Genomic DNA, 26,181 nt, shown 5'->3' on the forward strand with positions numbered 1-26,181 from the left:
GTTTCAGTTTCTGCAAGACTTCCATTTCCTTTCTTTCACTTCTTTTTTTTTTTTTCTTTTTGCTCACCTTCACAAGACAAACTATTTACCACCTGGTAGGTGTATGCAGCTAGCCATTTTTTTTTTTAAAGCCAGCTTTATTGAGATGTAACCACACATCATACAATTTACCTGTTTAAAGTGTACAACTCTGGTTTTTAGTATAGTCACAGTGTCATACAACCATCACCACAATCAACTTTAGAACATTTTCATCACCCCCTATAAAAACTCCGTAAGGTTTACTTTTATTTTTATTTTTTTGTGTGCTTTAGAAAAAGCTGGGTTTTTTTTTAATTAGTTTCAGGTGTACGAAACAATGTAATAGTTAGACATTTATCATTTATATTCCTCACACAGTGATAACCCCCTTCTCCCCCAATCTACTACCCATCTGACATCGCATACAGCCGTTACATTTCCACTGCCTCTATTCCTAATGCTGTACTCCACTTTTTCTTTTATATACTTTTTTAAATTATTAGTTTCAGATGCACAAGACAAAGTAATACTTAGACGTTTATCATTTATATCCCTCACACTGTGTGAACCCCCCTCCCCCCATGTTCTCCACTTCTTGTAAGTATATCACAAGATTGCTGTGGGGATACGAAAGTCAGTTTGGGGAATGTAATCAATAATGTAAAGATTTTGTCGGGTATCCGATAGACACTTGTCTCATTAGAGAGACCACCTCAGGGATGATGTAGATGCCTGATCACGGCACTGTACACCTGAAGCTGAAGCTGAACAATAATGAATGTCAACTATAATTTCATATATGTAGTCCTTTTTAAGGGGACTTTATTGTCTTGCTTTATTGTCTGTGACAGACCATGTGACTCAGGAACACAAATTTCTGAAATTTTTATCAGAGTAATCTTTTGTCAGCCTGCAATTAAGTTAATGATGACTTTGTGACTCCCATTTATGATTTCTAAATGTACTAGGTCTTAGGCATTTGAAGAATTTGTATCATTCAATCCACTTGACAACTGGTTAAGCCACAGTCTTAACCAAAACCAGGCTCAGAGAACTTGCAGGATAAACATGGTGAGCTCATTGTTCTAGGAGCTCAGTTTACACTAGGATTTATTTTCAAATTTTAAGATTCATCATTAACCTTATGAAGTATATGAATACTCCATATCTGACAATTAAGTTCATGAACTCATCCTAGAAAAAGGGCTACATACCTTTTTGCTGACTATCACTACAGTCACCTTCAAAGTACTCCCCTTGGGAAGCTATGAACCGACGCCAGCACCTAGTCTACCTTTCAAAGCAATTTTGGAACTCTTTCTGGAATGGCCATCAGAGCTGTCATCGTATTAGCTTTGATATCCTGAGTGTCATCAAAATGTCTTCCTTTCAATATTTCCTTTATCTTCGGGTAAATAAAGAAGTCACTGGGGGCCAAATCAGGTGAGTAGGGAGGGTGTTCCAATACAGTTATTTGTTTACTGGCTAAAAACTCCCTCAAGGACAGTGCAGTATGAGCTGGTGCATTGTCGTGATGCAAGAGCCATGAATTGTTGGCAAAAAGTTCAGGTCGTCTAACTTTTTCATGCATCCTTTTCAGCACTTCCAAATAGTAAACTTGGTTAACTGTTTGTCCATTTGGTACAAATTCATCATGAATAATCCCTCGGACATCAAAAAAGGTTAGCAACATTGTTGCAACAAGTTGGTGAACTTAATTGTCAGAACTTGTAGTCATAGACTTATCTGAAATGAGACTTTCCTCTAGATTTTTTTGTAGATAAGATGGCAGCTGAGCTCAACACCTACCTTTTACAGATGTTATAAAATGTGCAAACATCAGACTTATCCCTAAATTATTATATGCTAATTATATTCTAATCAATCAATAAGTTGTTATTGAGCGCCTACCTATATGTCTGCTAGATGCCAGGGAAGATAAAAAAGCAAAAAAGAGCAGAGTGGAACATGATTATGAGAGGGGTGGGGGTATTGGGGAGGTATTTAAGGGTATAAACTTGCAACTAGTTGGTAAATAAGTCCTGGAGATCTAATACACAGCATAAGCATAGTGATTAAAGACAACAATACGGAATTATAAACTTCAAAGTTGCTAAGAGACTAGATCTTAATTGTTCTGACCACAAAAAGGAAATGGTAATTATGTGATAGAGGTGTTAGCTAATGCTACTGTGTTAATCATTTTGCAATAAATAAGTATATCAAAGCATCACTTAAACTTATACAATGTTATATGTCAATTATATCTCAGTACAAAACCAAAAAAAAACCAAATACTTTTGTGAAGATAGGAAGCATGCCTGTGTGGGAACACTAGTCATTATAGTAACAAAAATCTTCCCTTTATGTAGTTTACAATGTTTCATTGTAAATGAATGTTTCATTTGAATGTAACATTTCGTAAATGTTACAATGAAACATTGTAAACTTAATGTTCCATTTGATCTTCATGGCACTCATCCCTGTAGTACACACAGAGAAATTGATTCCCAAATAGGTTAATGGGCTTGTTCAAGGTCATAGGTGATGAATGGCAGAGCTAGGTAGGACATGATCCCAGGTCTTCTTTCTCCAAAGCTAGTGTTTTGTTTTTTTCTCTACAGTATCTCATATCTGTCTTATGTACACCCAAGAAAATTAGAGAACACAACAATATAATTAACATACTGTGTTTCCCCCAGAATAAGACCTAGCTGGACCATCAGCTCTAATGCGTCTTTTTGGAGCAAAAATTAATATAGGACCCAGTCTTATTTTATTATAATATAAGACCGGATCTTATATTAATTATATGGTCCAGCAGGTCTTATTTTTGGGGAAACACAGTAATAAGGAAAATAAAAGTTCATAGAATGGAGAGATCTTTGTGGGCTGGAATCGTCCCTTGCAAGGAGCAATACTAATAGCTCATGGATTCTAGAGTCTTCAGATGTCAGCCTTGCACCATAGCTAGCCCCATTTGAATTTTGCTGAAAGACAAATGTTCTTTTGGAAAGGTAAGAAGCCAGTGATTTGGTCGGATTAGTGTATTAATTTTCTGAGGTTGTCCCGGGCTCTTTATCTTGGATGTACGTAGTGTTGGCTGTTTTCCAGTTTGGGAAAGCAGTGATGAATCTTTGAGGAACGTATAACATATTTTTGTAGGCAGCTCTGTTACTGCATATTTTAGCTTGGTCGGAATTGATGAGGGGCTAAGACCCTGAAGATTTACTATACCTCACATGCAGTTAAGGCTGTTTCGTCACATTGGCCTAAACAGCATCTATCTCTCCTTTTGCCATGCTCGCTTCTCTGTCAAATATGTTCTCTCATCATCTTTAGTATAAAAGACTATGTGTGAAGAATAGTTGGGGGACAGTTGAACTAGTGGCATATTTGGGGCAAGAAGTAATCCTGTATTTTTATATAGCTATAGTGATAAAATCAGATGTTTTCTTCCTGTGTCAAATGGTGCTCATTCATTGAAACCTGTGTCGGTCACTAAGGAATTAAATGAGGCTGAATGGAATCTGTCACAGTGTTGACAAATTTATGTGCTTGAAAGTACAGGAAGTAGTGAAGGCAAACTGTTCTTCTGGAACCAATTCCAGCCCACCCCAAGTTGCTGAGAAGTGAAATGGAAGAGGGGTGGCAGCACAGCCTTGGGCTGACTTGTGTGAGGTCAGCCATTGAATCCCCTCTCTCTGCCTTAGAGGTCAAGCCAGGGAGGGGCTTCCGGCCCTCTCTTGTGTTCCCAAGATATTAGGAAGGGCAATTTCAAAAGGGTTCCTGACCCAGATGAATTCCACCCCAAGACCATGAGAAAGCTGGCAGGTGGGATTCCTGGCCAGCTGGGAGTCATCTTTGTGAAATTGTGGAGAAGCGAACATTGCCCCAGAGCTGGAGAGAGGTTAATGTCCTCATTTCCCACCAAAGAGGACAGATGGTGGGATTTGGGAACTAACGAACGACCACAGCACTTCATGTTGATCTTGACAAAGAACTGTGGACTACAGGGTTCAAGTGATGAGGTGACACATTTTTAAAAGGCAGTGATGATCGTAAGAATCATTAGGATTTATTAAGGACCAATCATTCCTGGCTGTCTTGACTGCCTCTTCTGATAGAGTTAGTACAGTAGTGGTACAGAAAATTCTATACATGTGGCATTTCTAGTTTTCAACAAGGCACGTGTTAGAGTCTATCGGTATTATAGATGAGAAGGATCAATTTGGATTGGGTGATAGTATAGTGAGGTAGATTCATAAGCTTTGGAACTATCATATCCACAAAGTGCTGGCCTCATATGCATTACCCTGGCAACTTCCTTACTGTGGGAGGTTTTAATTAATTCATTGAATGGCAAATGCCAAGTTATGTCCCAAGAGTTTGGAAGCCATTTTTCTGTGTATGCAGTGTTTTTCATGATGTTCCCCTTTTAAAGTGAATATATATACATTGTAAGAATTTGGGTACTATGACTCTTCTATAAGACCATAATCTTAGAGTAAGATGAGTTTTGAACTCCAATAGAGAAAACCAAAAACATAACCATCTCCCTCTGCTGCAGGGAGTAAGGGGCTGTGAGTGATGGATAGTGAGGCGTGTAGGGACCACCTTGTTTCCCAAGGGTTGATCCTCCCAAGGGTTGGGGCCCGCCCATCTACCAGGACCACTCAGGGCCCCACAAGTTTGTATCCTTGATGAAACTGAAGAACACTGGAAACCAGTGAAGATTTTTAAAGTAGAGGAGCAACACCGTTGATCGGATTTGTATTTTAGAAAGATTACTTGGCTGCAGGTTGAATAATGGGTTAGAAGAGAGTAAAACTTGAAGTAGAGAAACAAATTAAAAGACTGTGGCATGGCAGTAACCCTGGAGAGAGAGAATGGTAATATAGGAATGAAATAAAGTGGGTGTATGTGAGAGGTATATGGAAGGTAGAATTGATGTGACTTGGTAATAAATTGAATGGGGTGAAAGAGTAAGAAATCTAGAAAGATGATGCCCCAGTTTCTGACAAGAATTTGAGTGGGTAGTGGTACCATATATTGACATGGGAGACAGCATAAAGAGAAGGCAGCGGGAAAGGTCAGTTTGGGCTGAGAAGACTCAGGTGCCAAGAGGACATCAAATCGAGATGTTTGACCGAGTAGGTGTAGGGATCTGCAGTTTAGGAGGTAGGTCTGGGCTAAAAACACTACGTTTATTTCACTTATCTTGTATCTACCAAGTGAGGCCGTGCTCTAGACACTTCCATTCTCTATAGAAACCCTTTTTTAAATTGACGTATAGTTGACATAAAATGTTATATCAGTTTCATGTGTATAATATAATGATTCAATATTTGTATACATTGCAAAATACTCACCACCATAAGTCGAGTTAACAGCAGTCACTATACATAGCTATAGATGTCTTTTTCTTGTGCTGAGGACTTTAAAGATCTCTCTCAGCAACCTTCAAATATGCAATATAGTATTATAATTATAATCACCACTCTGTACATTACATCCTCATGACTTATTTGCACCTTTTGACCCCAAATAGAGATTCTTTACTGATACCTTCCTATATAGTTACTTCCTTAAGCATAAAAACCCCATTAAGGCTAAATACTCATTCATTTCCAGCTGTTGTATCTACATGTAAATGATTGACTTCATAGGATTCTGGTTCCATGCAATTATGTCTGTAATAAAAGAAGAAACACATCAGTCTGCCCTAGATATTTCAAGGCATTCTGCTTCATTGTTAACCATGGTAGTAGCCTGGTAAAATAGAACTGTGCTAAGTGTGTCATGAATAGTAACTCACTATGTCTGTTGATTAGAGAAAATATGGTCTTAAATTGATTTTGCTATTGCATTCTGCAGCCCTATAAGTTACATGCCCTGCTTCATGAATAATTAGAGAGCAATCCATATGTTTTTCAACTTGTTCACGTTTTGGAAACCAAACCAGATACTAGACATGACCTTCTCATGTTGCTGTCAGCGATGTGCATGCTGAGTGTCTAGGCCCCTTCTGTCCCGTGATTTACTTGGGCTCCAGTATTTGGAGGCTTCTTTCCAGTTGTTTGCTTTCCATGTTGACAAAAGTGGAGTCCCACAACCAAAGGAAGGATGGATAATCAGTCAGTCTGGAAGCGCTGTTTTTGTTGTCATGGCGTAAAGGTCAGTTCACCATAATTAGTGATTCTGAGAAAGTTGGGTAGGGGACCTAGGCATGGCCAGTGGCTTGGCTGTTCTCAATATGCATATGGAACACACTCCCACACATACAGACACCCTGTGCCTTATTTTGTTTATACTTTATTTCTGAATTCTATTATAAGAAAAGTAGAATCCACTTGTAATGAAATGCAGTGCAAAGGAATGCAATCTGAGCTCTGGATTGCTCGCCAAAACTGGATCTCTGTTGCGCATGTGTCCATGACTCTGCTTGTTAACATTAGGAGGGGAGGAAGCTGTACTGCTTTTGTGGTGAGCACTGGGGAATGAAATGGATGCAATCAGGAGCCGTTTCCTCCGTATTGTTTCTCTGCATTATGATTAAGATGCTTTAAGTTATGGATTGCTTCCAAAATTAAGCCTAAATTATCATGCTGTGTATTTATAGCACGTTGTGGGTTGTTTTTCCTCTAAGTTTTTGGTTATTCATGTCTCCCCCTGCCACATGCAGTGGACTTACCCAGGGCATTCAAATGGGGCACAAAATTGAGTTAACAATGCTCCCATATGCGTGAATGAATGTTTGTTGAATGGAATGAAATCAATGAACATTTAGATGATTATTTTCTGTATAAATGCCACGTTAGCAAATAACAAAAACAAATATAAACTCATACATTCTCTCTCTACTGTCACTCTACTTAACTTTGTGAGGGAAACTCACAGTCAGGTTGGAAGGATGGGTTTGGGCTTTGGAGTTAATGCTAAGTGGATTCAAATCTCAGAGCCACCATTTTCTAGCTGTGTGGCCTTGAACAAGCTATGGAACTTTTCTATGTCTCAGTTCCTTTCTCCATAAAATGGTTAGCTCCTCTGGATTTTGTTAGTGAGATAATATATGTAAAGCCTTTGGTGCCTGCGTGCAGCTAAGTTGTTGATAAAATTAGCTGTTGTTGTTATTCTGTCTACTTTGTCAGCCTGTACCCTACATTCAAACTGCCCAAATAGGCTTATGTTTGAACCCTAGATTGGTTTTTATGATACTGATTCAATGCCATCTTCGAACATTTTATTAGAAGTTTCTTTTCACCTTTCTGTTACGCATTTTCTTATAGTTTCTCTGGGTCATGAGTCCTGTCTTTTGCTTGTGAGAATCCTCCCATCCTGTTGAACTCACCAGTTCCCCAGGTAGACCTCAAAACATCTTTGCTTTCTTGGAGTATTTTATTTTGCAGGGGATGCTGCTCTCTTTCCCTCTCTCCCTCACAACAAGCCTTCCATTGAAATCACTCATAGAGCATGTTTGAGTCCTTTTTTAGTTACTTTTCAGAAAAAGTCAGTTAAGGCACTAAGTGAAGGCATAGAACCATCGTACATGCAGCTCACACCTGAGTTTCTTGTCTTCCTGACGGATAATTTGAAAGCTTATCTCAAAGAAGATCCGCTCTTTCCATTTCTAATTAAATTCAGCTTTATTCATGTTAGATTTCTTTTTTCTGTCCTCATCTGTTTGTTTGTTTGTTTTTTCCCTTCCCGTTATGCAACATTCTTCAAGATGTGGATGAGTGCCTGGAACCAAAGGTCTGCACAAATGGTACTTGCTCCAACCTGGAAGGTTCCTACATGTGTTCGTGTCACCGGGGCTATACCCCAACTCCAGACCACAAGCACTGTAAAGGTAACTACTGTGATCAAATTTCCATTTTCATTTGAACTTCCGTTAAGAATATGTGAGAGTGTAACTAGCCTTAGAAAAGGGACCATGCTACCTGTCATTTATTTTGACTGAGCTACTCAGGGCATATGTTGGTTGGCATCTTTGAAAGTGGCTCCTCATTGTGGTTAAATACAGACCAGATCTATTTATATAAAGGGGGACATGTATTTATACAGGGCATCTACAAACCATAGATCTATTTAAATTTTTCTCATTATGTAAATAATATATGCAATTGCACAGTTCTGTGAATATACTAAAAACACTGATTTGTACACTTTAAACAGGTGAGTTGCATGGTATGTGAATTATACCCCAGTGAAATTGCTATTAAAAAATCCTGTAGTCATTGTAGAAAATTTAGCAAACACAAAAAGGTAAAAAAGATAACGTAACAGTATCATAATCGCATTCATAGATATTTCTATCTCATGGATATTTTCTGTAATTATGTTCTGTGTACAATTCTGAATCCTCCTTTTTTGTCACTTAATAATGTATGTAAGCATTTTGCATCTCATTAATAATGCTTTTCAAAATTATTTTAAAGTCTGCATAACATTCCAATGTGTTGCTCTATCACTAATTTTTTAGGATTCTTTCTTTATTCACAAAAGTGGAATTATAGATAAGATGTACTGAATTTTTTTACTATTTTAATAGAACACTAATTTCTAATTTTTAAAATATATACTGTAAGAGGTTTAATATTTTTAATGCTTATCTCCTTTAATAATTTCCTAAACACTTCTAATTATTAAACATTTATTTTTTAATAAATAATATAACAATATAATTATTAAATTATATATTATAACTTCTGTTGAACATTAAACATTTATATTAACCTTTTCCCATTTATCAGATTTTTAAGTCAAAGTATATGAACAGTTTATATATAATATATATAAGCCTATGTACATGTGTAAAAATATTACATATACCTTTTTTTCTGGTATATTTCTGTAATTTGCCCAAGGTTTCCCTAATTATTATGTAGTTCTTTTTTTAAAAGAAGTTTTAATTATTTTTCTAGTCAAATCTATGGATTGTTTTCTTTTGCTTTCTTCCACTGCTTTAATACATAAAAGCATGCTATTTCAAAGGGAAAAAGAGAGGAAGTAAGTAAAAATTTTCTCTCCTAAGTAAGTGTTTCAATGTAAGTGAAGAATCTAAGATAATGATTAATTTCTCACTGGGGTAGGCAAGCAGTAAACGGATACCCTACTATCCTGTAAAACTGTATCATCTCCCAGCAGCAGTAGGGAATTCATAGACGTCTAAATTTTGTGCCTTCTTTCATACAACAGAATACTATACCAGCCAATCCCAGTGGAGCATATAAACTAGACCCACCTCCCTTTTCTCCTGGCCTTTCCCTCCTGGCTTTCCCACATCCACAGCTTTCCCACGAACTCCTTAAGCCAGGCATCTGAAACCAAGTTAAACATGAGAATCATCTGAAAGGTATTATTTCTTCCCTCTCACACACTGGGTTAATGGTGGATGAAGATCTCACGCATTAAAAGTCATTGCTCATCTTTATTTGATGGCTTTGTCTAGTTTATTGTCATATCCTGTCATGTATCTTCTTGCTTTCAAATCTGCCTGTGTCTTTTCACGGGCTTATTCGTTATAACATATGTAATCTGTCTTACCCTTCATATTACAAATTTATTTGTCACTACGCTTTCTTCAACTTGTATCCTCTAACCCTTCCAAGTCAATGTCACAACTAACCCGTGACTGTTCTGGGCTTATTTTGATCCACGCTCTTATGCGTGATTATCCTGCCTTGCACACTCATCTTGTTCCTCACTGCTCACCAGAACCGTGGTTCTTCAGTAGTTCACCATGCAAACTTGGATAAATAATCTCAGATTTTCAGATCTCATGACATCCCTAAAATCTGGGGATTGGACTCTGTAGACAGATCATGCTCAGAGTAAACACATGTTGAATGAATGACTCATTACCACTGTCTTACCCTTGGCCATTTCCATCCCAGCTGAGGCTGCCCCTCTCTAATAGGTCTCTCTGGCACCCCAGAATTCACACCATCAGTTAATGCCAACCCTAGGAACCCTCCTGTTTTTCAGTCTATGAAGCATTATGCTGGGCGGCTGCAGAAGCTTCTCTTCAGCCTTCCTTTCTTTCCTCTCTGGTGTATGAAGGAACCAACATGTTCCAGGTATTGTTTTCAACTGCAGAGGTTACTGAGTGGCTATAAGCTCTCCCAAGAACTTCTACTCCTTGGACGAGATGCAAATCTGCAACAGATAATTAAGTACCAAGTGATGAAGGTTAACGTCATCAGTGATGTCAGGTGAATGTCATGTACCCCTGACAGTGTGAGAACTAGGCTACTCTGCTATTCCTTCCAAAAGCCCATAACTCCAGTCTAATCATGAGGAAAACATCAGATAAATCCAGACAGGGAACATTCTATGGGATTCTGGCCCATTCCCTCAAGACAAAACAAGAAACACAAGGAAAGACTGATTAAGGAAACAAGACACCTAAATATAATGTGGTACCCTGAATTGGATTCTGGAAGAGAATGATGACACGAATGGAAAATCTGGTGATATTCAAATAAAATCCAGTGTTTACTAAAACAAAACAGAAAAAAAAACCACACAAAACAGTACATAAGATTCTAGCTTGGACACTCAGAAGCTGTGTAAGATAAGTTTGCTGACTTTGCTAAGCCCTACCTGCTCATTTACAAAAAGGCAGCAATAATGGTACCCACTAAGGTTGACGTGAGCATTATGTGAGATAATACAGAAACAGATTTTACGTGGCGAATGAGATAATGCAGGGGCAGAGCATAACACATTGTAGTTGATGGGGTAGATAATGATGTTATTCGCCAAATTATAGGCATGTACAAAATTCTGTTAAAGCCAAGAACCATGTGACTAATTCTGCTTGCGTGCTTCTGAGAAAGCTTCACAGAGGTGTTGCCATTTGAACTTGGTCTTAAAATATTGACTACAAAGGGGAGAAAAACTTAGTAGGGAGAGGAAACTCACATGTCAAAGCTTGGAGAGGTGGGAGAGGGCTAGTATCCCCATTTGCCATTTCACCTTGCCCTCTGCTCTGATTCTCATGGTATTTTTCCATTGCAGCCGGGGATACAGTTAGGCTGCATCCTCATCTTCTGCTTTAAAACCTACATACTGTGTTTCCCCGAAAAGAAGACCTAGCCTGACCATCAGCTCTAATGGGTCTTTTGGAGCAAAAATTAATATAAGACCTGGTCTTATATTATATGAGACCCATTATATTATATTTTATATTATATTATATTATATCCGGTCTTATAAAATAAGACCCGGTCTTATATTAATTTTTGCTCCAAAAGATGCATGAGAGCTGATATCTGGCTAGGTCTTATTTTTGGGGAAACACAGCATACATGAACTGTTTTCTTACTCCCCAAGCAAAGACCTTCCTTTCTACAATAATAAATTATATAACATCCTCTTTCTTTAATTATTTCATAATCTTTCCCAAACCACATCGGCTCACAGATGTTGAATTCTTCCTTGATTGTAAATCTGTCCCTTTTCCAACATTCTAGCAACTCTGCCAATTGCCCCTTGTTGATAGTCCTAAATATTGACATTGTTCTCACCTCACTAAATGTACTGACAACCTTTTTCAAGTTGTAAATACATTATATCATATATTAATGTTAATTCATTACTATGTATTTGTGTCTTTTCTGTGTCTTTGTATCTCTTTGCATCTGTACATTTTAGCTCTGTATTTGTAAGTAATTACAGATAGTCTCTAACTCTGAGCTAGACTTGTCATAGTAATATGTGCAAAAAGTCCCTTAAAGAAATATCTTCCACAGAGAATAATATTTTCCATTCATCTCTCTTGGAACAAAAGAGAGAAGACATTTGTCCTACGCGCCTGTTTTATTGGAAAGCTTTCTTCTGTCCTTCATCCAAAAAGAAAAAAAAAAATGTCTTTATATCTGTAGAATTAAACTGCCTCTGTTCCCCTTGGTTGTTTTAAATATCCAAAGATCACCTTATTCAAGATAACTGGGTTCCTTCAAGTTATTCCAAATGTGTATGTCATTACTTATAATGAATTACTTCTGACAGTCTTCCCAATATAAATGAGTAGCTTATGTAAGATGTCTGGCTTATCCTGACAGTACTTGGAATGGAGGGTATATTCTTGCAGCAGACATCTTCACATGGGAATGCTTAATTTGTCATCGTCTTTGAGAAAGTCAAAGAGAGTCCAAGGCACTAACAATGTCGTCAGACATTACATGAGATCCAACCAGCTACGAGCTGTTGTTGATCTACAGTTCTTGAACCGAAAGATCTCAAGTATTTTATAGGATGTGCTGAAAGAAAATACGGTGTAGGCTGCTCTTTGCTGTCGACCACTCCTAAAGCTGATAGAGTGTGTTGGAAAGGCATAAAATAATTCTTAAGATGAAATTCAGCTTGCTTATTAAATTTCTCTATTGGCAATCAATAGTTGGCAGCCAGGACTTATTTGTAAATAAAAGGGATTAATAACACAATAAGTGAAACAAAAGTTTCTTGTAAACTAATTTGTATATAAAATTAAATAAGAAACAAGTTCCTGAACTCTGATTACAGTGATAGTTTATGTGAGTTTTTTTCAGGAAACATGGGATAACCCAAGACCTTGCTTATATCAGGATAAAATTCAAAAGATTAATGTCTCATGAGAGGTTAAGAAATGCAACTTTGCTCAGGAAATAAGTAATTGTCAATAATACTTGAGGGGAAGAACTGTGGAGTTAATTGAGTTCTCCTGGGGAAAACTTTTAGATCCATTTTAAAGAAGATATTTTTAGAAGAAAACAGTAGTCAGACATTGATCATTAGGACATGGGTTCCTTAAAACAAATTCTACTGTTTTTAGATCAGGGCTCTTCTTTCCCTCTCTGAGTATCGGGCTGATGAGATTTCATCTGTTCAGGACAGAATTATGTAATTATGTCAGACCCACATCATGACCAAATAAAAACATTTAGAAAACTAACTCTACTTCTACCACAAGTGTTCTCAAGTTATTGATGAGGCCAATCCTTTTTTTCATGTATATAAATATATATTTATACAAATACATTTTTTCTAGAGCATTTATAAAAATTATATCCTTTCTTGATCAATAGCTTTGTTTAATCAAGGCATTTAAAAAAATTCTCACCACTTTTTTTTTTGACATTCTAGAAGCCATCATAATGATTACCACCATTTCACTTGGCTTTCCTTGTTCCTTTGAATATAGGTTCAGTGTCTTTTAACACAAGTATTTGACCTTACACTTTTACAGCTTCAAAATACAGCAGAAATGTCCATTTCTCTCCATAACTGCCTGCATTCTGGTTTTGTCTTTTTAATTCTTGGTAGAGCCTGCGTTCTGCCTCCTTTTATGAAACTCTACAGGTCTACAAACTGATGGATTGTCATTATTTTGTGCTTATGGTTCTCTCTGAAATATTTCATATTATATTTCTGCTATATCCAAAGTACGAGAGAGATGGCAGAAGGCTTGGTGTTATATTAAAAGTCGCTTTAACTTACTCATAAATTTATCATCTATTTGTAGCTGTTTCCGTTCCACAGTTCAGCATACTGAGGTTAATAGGAGGAACACTGGGGGGCTACATCATACTACAGTTTGTGTCGCATCTAGGACATGCTATCATTTTTGTAATCATAGCCCCAGAATGCATTGTAGAGAGCACTACACTCTCCTGGGTTGTCCCTTTTTCTTTGTCTATAAAATTTTGTTGTTGTTGTTGTTGTTGTGGGTCATACCTCAAAAGGCCAGCCTGGAAAGGGAGGGCTTTGATTTATGTTCTCAAAGTTGAGTTAAAGGGGGTCTCTAGATATGACCTAATTTAAAACAATTGCTATTGTTTGTGTTTACAGATATTGATGAATGTCAGCAAGGGAATCTCTGCATAAATGGACAGTGCAAAAACACCGAAGGCTCCTTCAGGTGTACCTGTGGGCAGGGGTACCAGTTGTCAGCAGCGAAAGACCAGTGTGAAGGTAGGAGTGTGGCAGCGTGAGCGACTGGGATTTTAATTTAAGACATCTGGCCTGAAAAATTGTGCCTTCAGTAAAGTGTGTCTTTGAGAAACTACATAGATGATTGCTTTACAGTGCCAGAAAGCAAGGGACTTAAACTTTGGTCAAGAAAGTCAATAAAACAGGATAGAAAAAGCTTAACTTTGAAAAATATGGTATTAGTAATCAGTGGCCGTCCACTGATTCATATGAGGAAGAAAAATTATGGCTTCCCATAATTCCTTACTACAGAAAATCAAGTCTATTAAATTCATTGGGAAGTTTTACATACTAAGATTTCAGGAATCAGGTCATTATATCAGCTGGCATTGTGCCGTGAAATGTTATTGACCTTAGCTTTTGTGTATCTTTAGCTTTAAAAGTTTTGTTCCTTTTAAAAAATATATCACTAAAGACAACTTATCAGCAAGACTGAAATAAATAGTGTTCCCCTTATATTCAGGGGTAAAGTTGTGAAATATGTCCTGTTCTTACAGATGATAGGATTTTGGACTTCATTGGGGTTAACCTTAGACTTTAAAAAATTTTTATTTAACTTCATACAAAATTACTTTACATACCAATAAATATATGCTTCTTGAGCTTCAAGGTATTATGTATCACCTGTGACAAGCACAACTGTCCATAGTTCCTGAAAAGAAATGTCATTTATCTAAGAACAGAATACATACTGTATAAGATCAGTGTCATGCCGGGTGTCATGCGGGATCTCAGTTCCCGCTCCCCACACTAGAACGCAGGATATCGTGAGGCCAAAAAGGAACACCCATGGAGCCATAGATAGGGGAGTCATACCACTATATTCTCGCTGGCGGCTGGGTTGGAGACACAGGAAGCAGAAGCCACACGATCAGCAACCTGCCGTCCACTCTCTCTCTGCAACCTCTTGCTAGCTGCAATCTGCCGTGTTAACTGCAATCTGCCGTGTTAACTGCAATCCGCGCTTGCTAGCTCAGCCACCATCTTCTTGATAGCCCCCATTTGCTGCTAGCATAGCCACGGCAGTTATATTAATGGCCAGTGGCTCACTGGTTACAGCTGATGGCCAACTAGCCACAGCTGATGGCCATCCAATCACAGTTGATGGCCATTTACTACCTAAGCCAGCACCTTTCTACGTGAGGCCAAGAGCCTGGAAACTGCACTCCTGGCTCTGTCCCCACAATCAGTTTTATTATAAGGAAATATATCAGTATTTATACATAAACTTTGAATATTTAGTGAGTAAAGTGGTCTCCTGAGATGGTGTCATAAGAGAGACAATATATGATGGTACTACAAAGTTATCTACCAATATTGTCATAACCTTCCCCAATTATCTAGAATACAGAAATACCTAATCTCAAACTGGAGAATGTTAGAACACACACAAGCACAGTCTTCTACACAGATAATTTAAGTAATTGGTTCTAGATTCTATGAGTGCCTCTCAAAGTTTTATACTTTTAGGACTCCTGACCTCAGTTAGCTAAGCATTTATCAAATGCTTGCCATGCAGAGAAAACTACGATGAATATATAATGCAAGAAGAGGTCTACACATGACGTAAGAAAGCTGTAATATTCACAGTCCTTTCTTTTGAAGAGCCTGTGATATCACTACCAAAGAAAAGTGAGAAACATGCAGAACCACTCACCCCATTATTAGTAGGGGCAAACCAATTTTAGGTGGGAAATGCTGTGAAAACACAAATGGATGTAATCCGAGTTGGGGAGAGCAATGGTGTGGGGTCCCTGTAGAAACTGATGTTTGTGTTTACCCCCAGAATTATGTTGCCAGAAGGAGATAAATATACTCGAATGCTATGAACAGTCTGTTAACAAACATGAATTGAGTGCCTGCCAATTGTAAAACACTAGGCCATCTCAGAAGTGAGAGAGGCTGTTGCAGACATCGTCCCTGCCCACAGGAAACTTACAAACCCAGGGATACGTGGGTTAAGGAAGAGAGATCCATTGGCAATATAGACATCACATGGGCTGAGAGGAGGGAATGGCCATTAGAGTTGGCCAAAAAATCATTGTTATATAGAGAGATAGAATTGGAAGCCTGGTGAATATGGAACTGAAGGGTAAATGAGTGAAAAAGAAATGTGTATGCGATGATCAGGGGTCAGAGTTAAGGGTCCGAGAGTAAATGAATATGTGGTACTCTTTTCCAATACAATTTCATTTACAGTAGTAGGCGCTGGGCTATAGCATACTGACCCCTGCATTAGACTATAATAGGCCTACGTGCTTTTAAACTCAGAGCGTCATAGTAGAATCTATGGAGGAAATCTAAGAAGTCTAGTGGAAGCTTACAGATGACAGCAAAGTGTTTGCTACTCATCAGTGAACAGAGGGATAAATATGTACAGGTTATAAACATGATTAAAATTTTAAATTCATCTGGATTTTTCCCTACCAGGGGGTTAATGACTTCACGAGAGGACAGTTTAATTCACATGATGAAAAATCTAATCTCAGTTAATTATGACCAAGATAGTTGATAGACTTCCTTTGCATGAATGACAAAGTATTTTTAAAGCACCATTTCTACAGTTGCTTTTTCCTCTTTTGCTTATAGATATTGATGAATGCCAGCACCAGCATCTTTGCACTAATGGGCAGTGCAGGAACACAGAGGGCTCCTTCCGCTGTGTTTGTGACCAGGGTTACAGAGCATCCACCCTTGGGGACCATTGTGAAGGTGAGAATTGCTTCTGATTTCAGAATTAGAAATCAGAAACATGCCAGATTCGGGGAAATCTGGGTGTTATCCCAGCCCCTGTCCTTGAGCCCAACCTTTGGACTTCGCAGTTGAATATATTAGGTCTCTGCGAAGTATTTTCCCCATGGTCACACAAATAATGCAAAGAAGGGAGTGAAATCCAGGTTTTCTTTGCGTTGCTTGGAACTGTTTTTTTAGAAGAATTGTGCCAGCGAAAGGGGTAAAGAACAGTTTAACTTTTCTCAGCTGTAGATGGTTTGCCCTGGGTGTGGAGTTCAGAACTGTAACACCTGATTTATGCAGGCCCAGCATCCAGATGTTCCACATAAGTCAATCCAAGTTAATTTTCCAGATAACTGGAATGTTTTTAAGAGCCAAAGTTTAATTCGGTTTTGAGCTTTTTGCATAAAATATTTCTAAAAGACATCCCATGTATACAGTATTGTGCAGTTGTTAACCACTTTCTCTCTCTCTATTTTTCATTTTTACAATTTTCGAGGACATTTTATTTTTTTAAATTAATTTAAATTTATTGGGGTGACATTGGTTAATACATTTGTCATGCGGGGCGGCCTGCGGGGTCTCTGGTCCTGCTCGGCACATAAGAACACAGGACATGGTGAGACCAAAAAGGAACACCCCCGGAGACATAGATGGGGGAGTCATACCATTATATTCTCGCTGGTGGCATCCACCTCTCTGCAGTCCGCAATCCATACTCTGCCGCTTGCTAGCTCAGCCACCATTTTCTTGCCAGCCCCCATTTTTTTGCTAGCTTAGCCACGGCAGTTATATTAGTGGCCAATGGCTCACTGGTTACTGCTGACGGCCAACTAGCCACAGCTGATGGCCATCCAATCACAGTTGATGGCCATTTACTACCTGAGCCAGCACCTTTCCACGTGAGGCCGAGAGCCTGGAAACTGCACTCCTGGCTCTGTCCCCACAACATTCTATCAGTTGCAAGTGTACAATTCTATAATACATCTTTTGTATGTCGTATTGTGTGCTCATCACCCAAAGTCTAGTCTCCTTCTGTCCCATATGTTTGGCCCCCTGTTGGTAACCACTTTCCCTACCTGCCATGGTTTAGAACCTCTCTCAGGTGGTCAGGGCTGCTGAGCCAGTCTGTTACCCGTCTGTCACTCTCTCTGTTTTCAGTATCCACCCAGGTAACAGTTTTTTTCCTTGTTACTGCATTTGGACCCTGTCAGTCGTGAAATCAGAAATGTGAACATGGCAGGTCTGTGCCCCACTTGGAGAGTTAGAGTACTACAGTACATGAACTATCTAGTGATTGGTTTTGTGACCCATAGTTCCATGGCCCTAGCTACTTTTTCATTTCCCAGTTGGTTGGGAAAGATCCATTGTCCATTACAGCCTCCTACTTTTCTGACCAGAGAACTCAGCACAAGCAACTACAACCCTTCTCAAGGGCAATGCTGGCAGTTTCAGGAGCCATAAAGTGTACGTTATCGTAGAATCAGTCAGTAGTCTTCTAGGATTTTTTCCTAAGGTTGTAATGGTCTTCAAAGGGCTAATAACACCTGTGAAAAGTTGTAATCAACATACGTATTGGAAAACAGGCAAATGGGCGGATCAGTGGTAAATCAATATAATAAAATTTGTGTGAAAAATCATGTTTGAGGAACCCTGTCACATATGGGTAAATGTTAATGATCCAACACAGTGGCATTCCAAAGTGGGAAAGGCAGTCTTGTTGGGAGGAGCCAGTCATGGAAGAACCTGCTGTGGCAAGGCCCAGGTAAGGCGCTGAGAGCCCTCTGCCCTAAATCTGTCCTAGCCACGCAGTGACCATGTCGTTGATTAAGTCCTCCTTAGAGGGCATGGTCCTCTATTTTGGCTGTTTTAATGTGCAACCATCTTATCAGAAGTTCAAGAGTTTTATTCTGTTAACATCCATTGCATGAAAAGCCAAACAAAACCATTGTAGCCAACTTGCTCGCCATTATTCATATGTATGTTTATAAGGTACTGTTATGTTCCATGAGAAAGCTTCTAGTGGAGTATATAATTGGCCCCTTTTTCACAAGGTCAGTAGGGCTAATTTCCCTACTGTTCTAGGTTATAAATAGGCCTGGAGTCCATCCAGCTAAGTCAGCGCTCCCTTGAAACTGTATTCGCACTTCAGCTGGCTAATGTGCAAGGAGTACTGTTTCTGACCCTCCCTAGTGGTATTTAGCTGTAATTAGCCGCACTGTGACTGTTCACATGCTTCTCACAGCTGTGGGGAGAAGAGCCATCTTTTTTGTTGGCTTTTATATTTACATGTGTAACTTGCCTCTAATAACTCTGGCAAAGATCTTGTTTTCTTACAGTGTTATCCTGCAATCCTGCCACTGGCCTTCTCTTAGAGTCATAACATAACCCAAGAGTGATGTTCATTTCTGTGTGCTACTTACTCCAGCGTGCTCAGTAGCCACTTAGTCTGTGACAACGGGGTTACCTCAGGTTGTCCTGGTTATTAGAAGTCTAGACATCTCCACCTTCCAAGGCTCTGTCTCTGACTTGTTCCCCTTCCAGGCACAATCTCTAATTCCATGACTATTTTGGCACCTTCCCCAGCCCCTCACTGTGGTTGCTCCCGGCTAATCCCTTGCAAATCCTGAGAAAAATATTCCTGATTGGCTCTGTCTTCCTGTGGCCCTTCTGTTTCGGTCATTTCTTTGTGGACCAAGTCAAAAAAGGTGGAAAGAAGTAACAGTATTTCTTCCCTTGTCAGAATCATTCATTTATACTTTTTGTTCAACAAATATTTATTGAGTGCTAAATATGTCCCAGGCACTGCTGTAATAAGCACAAAGCATAATGTAATAAACCAAAATCAGAAATGCCTGCCCTCCAGAGCTTACATTCTAGTGAGGGAGATAACAACATGATAAGTAAGTAAGATATTAGGTTGGTGCAAAAGTAATTGCAGTTTTTGCAATTATTTTTAACCTTCTAAACCGCAATTACTTTTGCACCAACCTAATACATAGTTCGTTAAATTGCAATGTTTGGGAGAAAAATACAAGGGGGTGTATATAGGGAGTGCTGAGGGAAGGAGGATAGTGATTTTAAATGAGATGGCAAGCAGAGGCTTCCCTGAAATGATGACACGTGATTGTTTCCGGGAAGAGCATTTTGTTCAAAAGAAGAGCAGGTGCAAAGGCCCAGAGGAGCAGGCTTTGTGGAAGACATTAGGTGCTCGACTTGGGCAGTTTAAATTTGTGATGCCCATAATGAGTATTCAAATGAAAATATCTGAAAGGCAATTGGACCTGTGCATTTGGAATTCAGGGGAGAGTTCTGGGCTGGGAGATACAGGCATAGAGACAGTATTTAAAGCCATGAAATTGGAAGAAATCACCAAGGGAGTTAGGGTAGTTACTCCCTTGGTGAGAGCAGTCCTAAGACTGAGTCCTTGGCCCTCAACATTGAGAAGTGAGGAGATGGGTGAGAATCAGCAAGGGGGATTGAGGAAGAGGCAAGTGGGGAAGGAGGAACACCAGAATCCAAGAGAAGACAGTGTCTCAAAGAGGAGAGAGTGGTGAACTGTGTCAAGCATGGCTGCTGGGCAAAATGAGGACCAAAAATCGACCATGGGATTTGAGCAAAATGGAGGTCATTGGTGACTTTGACAAACTGAGTCTCAGTGCAGGGCTGACCAAGATTGACTGTTGTCTTAATGCCTGTTTTCCAACTCCTAGAAGGAACCCATCTTTTACACCACCCTCCGTGGAAGTGCTTGCCAGTCCCATGTTACGCTCTTTTCATATTCAACCTTCCTTCCTTCCTTCCTTCCTTCCTTCCTTCCTTCCTTCCTTCCTTCCTTCCTTCCTTCTTTCTCTTTTTTCTTTTTTTTTTTGTTTTTGCTTTTGAAAATAGATGTCTTGCAAAAATTTTTTAAACTAAATCAGACTCTAACAATGCACTGAGTTTTAAAGTCTATACAATTATTTATAAACACTTAATACTTATTTTTCCTCACATATGTTATTTCTCCTGGATTTTGGAAAATAAATGAAAATAAAATTATTTTAAAGTAGTGTCAACAAAGCTGATGTGCATCTATAATGCTGAGGCAAACATTTAAGGGAGGGGAGTGCTTCCGTTGTCGCTGAAATTCAAATTCTCAGGATTCTCCTTGATCTTTTTTGAATTGAGGTTTTCACATACTGTTAATAATCAAATATGCTTCTTTGTATTTGATCATCTCAGTTTCCTACAAAGCAAAGAAAGAAAGGTAGATTGAAGAACAGACCTCCTACTCAACACCCATGAGAATAGCTGTGGAGCTATTAGAATAAATGTGCAGCAGTTGGAACTCTCATACCCAGCTGATGGGAATGTGAACGGGCACAGCCACTTTAGAAAACAGTTTCTTCAAAAGTTAAACCTACATGTAACCCAGCCCCCCTACCCTTTAAGAGTTTCCTCAAGGAAAATGAAAGCATGTGTTCACATGCAGACTTACACATGAATGTGCATAGAAACTTGATTAACAATAGCCAAAATGAAACAATCCAAATACTCATCATAAGGGGGATGGGTAAGCAAATTGTGGGACATTCATACAATAGAACACTACTCAGCAGCAAAGGGGAATGAGCTCCTGACACAACAATTTGGATGAATCTCAAAAACATTATGCTGACCAGAGGCAGCCAAAATGGAAAGGGGCACAAGGGAAACTGGGGAACAGTGGAAATGCCTATACCTTTCTTTTGTTCAGGGTTGGTTCAGTTTGTTCATTTAGTACATGTTTTATGTCAAAGATTCATACATAATAGGCTAGAAATTGTCCCCATTTGGCACAATCCCTGTTGAAAATCATGGTGAGAGTTGGGGCTTAAGAATTAGTTTTACAGATTTTATATCTAAAAGCCTATTCTTAACTTAGGTTCCTCTTTTAGAAATCTTGATAGACCAAGGAAGCGTCAGTTAACTGGTGAAGAAAACATGTGTTGGCATATTCAGACTTTGTTGGAGACACTGATTCCTCCGTGATGTTATCTGTCTTAGTTGTGCATGATGGTTCCTTTACTGGCTCTTTCATGGCAATTGTAACACCCAAGGCATTAGGTTAATGGGAATGGAGAGGTTACGGTCAGATTGGAAAAAGAGTCAAAAGAAAACATTACCAAGCTTAATGTTTAACACTACAGAATGACAATGTTAACAAAGATAACTCATCCATTCCTTAAAAAATGACCTCATTTGCAATGACTTAGGAATCCAACATTGATTTGGATCTCAGCAGATACAAATCAACATAGAAATGCCTATACGTTAATGATGATTGTGATCACAAATGAATCTATGTTTATCAAAGCGCCTTGAAATGGACTGTTAAAAGTAGATACATTTATTTATCGTATGTAAATTATACTTCAGTGAAGTTGGAAAAACATACTAAAGAAAAAGTGATAACCCACTTCAGTGCTGGTAGTCACATCAGCTATATTTTATGTTTTAGAATCCGTATTCAGAAACATTTTAAATCTGGGTGAACATCATCATAACTTTTTATTTTGATAGAATGAAATTATAAGGAGCTCTTTTATTGGCCCCATAAATGATACATAGTGAGTTAACTGGTTGATTGGGTTCTATGAAGACAATTTAATTTGATGCCCCCATATTTTGAACCAGACAGGAAGGAGAATGAGAGAGACTGCACCAGTCTCCATATTTACTTCCTCTTGGAGCTTCTCATATATATTAACAGCAATCATAATTATTTGCAAGAAATGCCATAGTATGCCAAATTCTGAGAAAACAAAGAAGGTTTTGTTCCTTAGCTTGCTTCTATGCTAATCATTTAAATCCTACACAGACAACAGAAGAGGGACTCATGGAATGTGTTAGGAATAATGAGCTCTGACTAGGAGTAAATGTTCTAAACAGCCCTCTGGAAAGATCTGCCTAGCATTCATGAAGTGAGGGGGGTCATTAATTGTCTCACATGCTCACAGTCAGAAGTCATTATTGGTTACGTAAACCATGTCTAGTTGCACATATGCTATAAATATATACATTTGAAAATCCAGGCAACATCAAACCTTTTGCGACAGCTGCTGAGTCAGTGACTTCAACAAAGCTTTGATCTTGCTGAATCCCTTTCTGCCAAAAGCCCCTCTTCTTCCTCCTCCTCCAGTTTCCATCCTGTTGTCAAGACTCCAAGTAAATTCCTTTTGTTACATGAAGCCTTCTTTGACCTTTATGATATCTCTTCTCTAAATTCATGTGACACCTGAAATTGGTACTGTTCTTTTAACAAATAATTACGTTTCTGACAGTTCTTATGTTAAATTGTTTTGGACTTCTATAACAATTTAATATTTCACGCATTTATTTTTATTAATACAAATTTTTTTGAACAATCATTTCTCTTTAGGGGCAGGGACCATGCCAAATACTTTTAAATTTTTCCTGTAATGCATAATACAGGATCTTGTATAAATAGATACTCAAGATATTACTAACAATACGTATTTAAAGGATATTTTTATTCTCTATCATCACCAAGAATATAGCCAAGTAAATTATTCTTTGTTACAGAATTTTGACTATTCCTTTTCCAGTATATTTCATTTGATGTTAAAATTTCAGTTTGTATATTGTTCAAAGTTAAAATCCTTTCAAAATGTTTTATTTTTTTTAAAAAACTCGGAAAGTTGAAAAGCTGCCATTCGTTTAACATCTTGTGTTATGAGTGATGTAAAATAATGTACATTCATGTGATTTTTGTGTGTAAAGGTAAGGAGAAATACCTGTTTATGGTATAGTTTTTTTAATCTTTAAAATTTTTTAAATTGATTTGTAGATGTCAACGAATGCTTGGAAGATAATAATGTTTGCCAGGGAGGAGATTGCATTAATACAGAAGGGTCCTTTGATTGTACTTGTCCAGATGGATTCCAGCTAAATGACAATAAAGGATGTCAAGGTACTTCTCTCTCCCTCTTTAAGTTATCATTTACATGGTTCTTCAGTTCTAGATGCTTCCTGATAATGGTCTGTGGTCTTTCAACTTGCTTTATATATAAATGAGCTATGCCTGTTTGTATTGTTAAAATAGCTTTCCTGAGTCTGAGTCAAGTACATACAGGTAGTTCTCCTTTGCATGGCACCTTGGTAGTCACTGAAACGCGTGTGTTTTAGAATTGTGTCCTTGCTTTGCATGCTGTGTGGTGACTGAGATCACAATGTGCTGTTTCTTCCATGAGCCAACCTTGGTACTTGATTCTAAATGATGGCTCTAGCTCTTTTATATCCTTCACAGGCATATTTCATTTTGTACCATAGCTGATGTTTATTCTTTACCTTATCCCTTTATTTTATCCAGTATTCAGCTTTTTCTCTTCTGAAAAAATACCTCGTTAATTATTTGACCAAAACTATAAAGGACAGGACTTTATATTTTTTCAAAGTGCTATCACATCTAATCTCCCATACAACAGGACAGTAGGCACAAGGTACTAATAAGAACACAGCACTAATTACCACAGCTTTAATCGAACACCTGCTATGCACCGAGTATCGTAGGTACCACATTTAATTCTTACAGAACTTAAAAGGTAGATTTTCTTACATCCATTTTATGCATGAATAACTGAGGCTCAGAGAAATTAATTAGCTTGCTGCTCCCTAATAAGCAGTAGAGCTTGGAACCCAATATCTTTTTTCACTGCTGTTCTCTACAATGCGATACCAGTCATTACTGAATTGACAGCCAAAAGAAAGAAGATTGTGAGATTCAGTTATTTTTCCCAGTACAACACATGGACTCATTATTGATGTTGGGACTGAAAAAATCAGATTGTTTAGATCCTGTGTCTCAACGTTTTTAGCTGTACCTGGCTGCCCCACAAGTTTTCCTATATTTATTCGTCTTAGTAAATCCATGCCTATTTTTTCCTTTGAGAGCACACACTGATACTTATCTTTACGCATATTTATTTCTGATTCTTGGATAACTATTTTTTATTGTTCCTCTGCCATTATGGAACTTGGTAGTGTATCCCAAAGTAACATATAAATAAAGGATAGTTGAAGTTATTTATCCACTACTACTGAACATGTATGACTTTTTTATTCTAGATTGTCATAAAATATATCTCCTCTCACATGTCCCAAATCACAGTATTCTTGAAAGGGAAGATGGCGTTTACTCTTTAAGACGTGGTAGTGGAATAACATTATATCCTATATGCATGTCATTGTCCATGCCCAGCTGAGTATCACTGAGATACAAAAGACCTGGGCCTTTGCCTCAAAATCTTTTAAAATTAATTCCCTTACCGATCCCAAGATTTAAATACAGTACTGTGTACCTTGTTTTGTATCATATATTTGCCATCATGATTCAATTAGGTGAATTTAAAATTTTCGATATTTCCAATGCAGAATTTAAAGGTATTTGGACTTAATTCAATAGAGAAGAAACATTCAAATTAGAAATTTATGTGAGAATATCTATCCATTTTGGGATTTTTACATCTTAACAGAATGAATCTTGATTTATATATAAATGTCAAGAGATGCTCCAAAACAAACAAACAAACAGATAGTCTGAATCCTGTTTTTGTTACAGACTTTCTGGATGAAAAGCAGTATTTTCTTTTCTGAGGTCTCTTGTCACAATTTTTTTTGATAGAATAGAGGCAAAACCAAGTCTTAGCATGAATTTGATTTGATATTGCAAGTTTTATTATTAAACATCTAGAGTTAAATCACAAGGAACTAATTTAGTCACCTGATTCATTAATTGCACTGTTATCTGCTCTCAGTACATTAATTTGTTTGTGATTTTATGTCAACTTGCAAGTATGTGACTGCTCTAAACATATGTTTTATTGACTATCATTATTAAGTTGACTTCATTGGTGATTGCTGTTTTCCAGAATAAATTACTATGTCTGCTTAAAATATTTTAAATCCAAATGAATGAAAAGTATCGCTGAAGCAGGTTTTAATACTGTTTAAAGAATGTCATCTATGAATCTGCTCTATCACCCACTGTCTTCTATCGAGGCTATTTATGACGCATGTCCACTCACCTTGTTTTGAATCATCTTTTTTTCCTATGTTTCTGGAGGCAACTTTGTGATCTTTTACTCCACTTGTAGTTAGTAACCTGTTTCTACCTAATCCCATCTCACGTCAGCATTCTGTAGACTGGTGTAGATTTTCAGAGTTTGTTTTAATGCTGAAAATGTAATTGATGAAACAATGCAAATAACCATGGGATGTGTTTGAATAACAATGTGTGATAGGCATAAACTTTAAACCTAACCTGATAATATGAAGAAAGTTCCCTATCAGTAAGGCATTTTCAAATGGAAGTGTGTTTAACAGTCTCTTCCCCCAGCAAAATTAATGATGATATACAGACAGCATGGAAATTCCATAATTGTCTCTTTAGGAATGTGGCAGAATACA

At 38.0% G+C, this 26,181-nt stretch overlaps 1 protein-coding gene across 14 annotated transcripts in view; it reads left to right on the forward strand.

Annotated features, from left to right (window-relative positions):
• LTBP1 (latent transforming growth factor beta binding protein 1) overlaps positions 1-26,181 on the forward strand; it is a 349,946-nt gene that overhangs the window by 254,606 nt on the left and 69,159 nt on the right. For all 14 annotated transcript variants that reach the window (XM_019741724.2, XM_019741760.2, XM_019741748.2 and 11 more), the window contains 4 exons: positions 7,751-7,873; positions 13,858-13,980; positions 16,588-16,710; positions 23,564-23,686. In XM_019741724.2, coding sequence (XP_019597283.2) covers positions 7,751-7,873; positions 13,858-13,980; positions 16,588-16,710; positions 23,564-23,686 — 492 coding nt within the window. The remainder of the gene's footprint in view (positions 1-7,750; positions 7,874-13,857; positions 13,981-16,587; positions 16,711-23,563; positions 23,687-26,181) is intronic.

This window comes from Rhinolophus sinicus, linkage group LG05 (assembly GCF_036562045.2).
Source record: "Rhinolophus sinicus isolate RSC01 linkage group LG05, ASM3656204v1, whole genome shotgun sequence".
Classification (NCBI taxonomy): domain Eukaryota; kingdom Metazoa; phylum Chordata; class Mammalia; order Chiroptera; family Rhinolophidae; genus Rhinolophus; species Rhinolophus sinicus.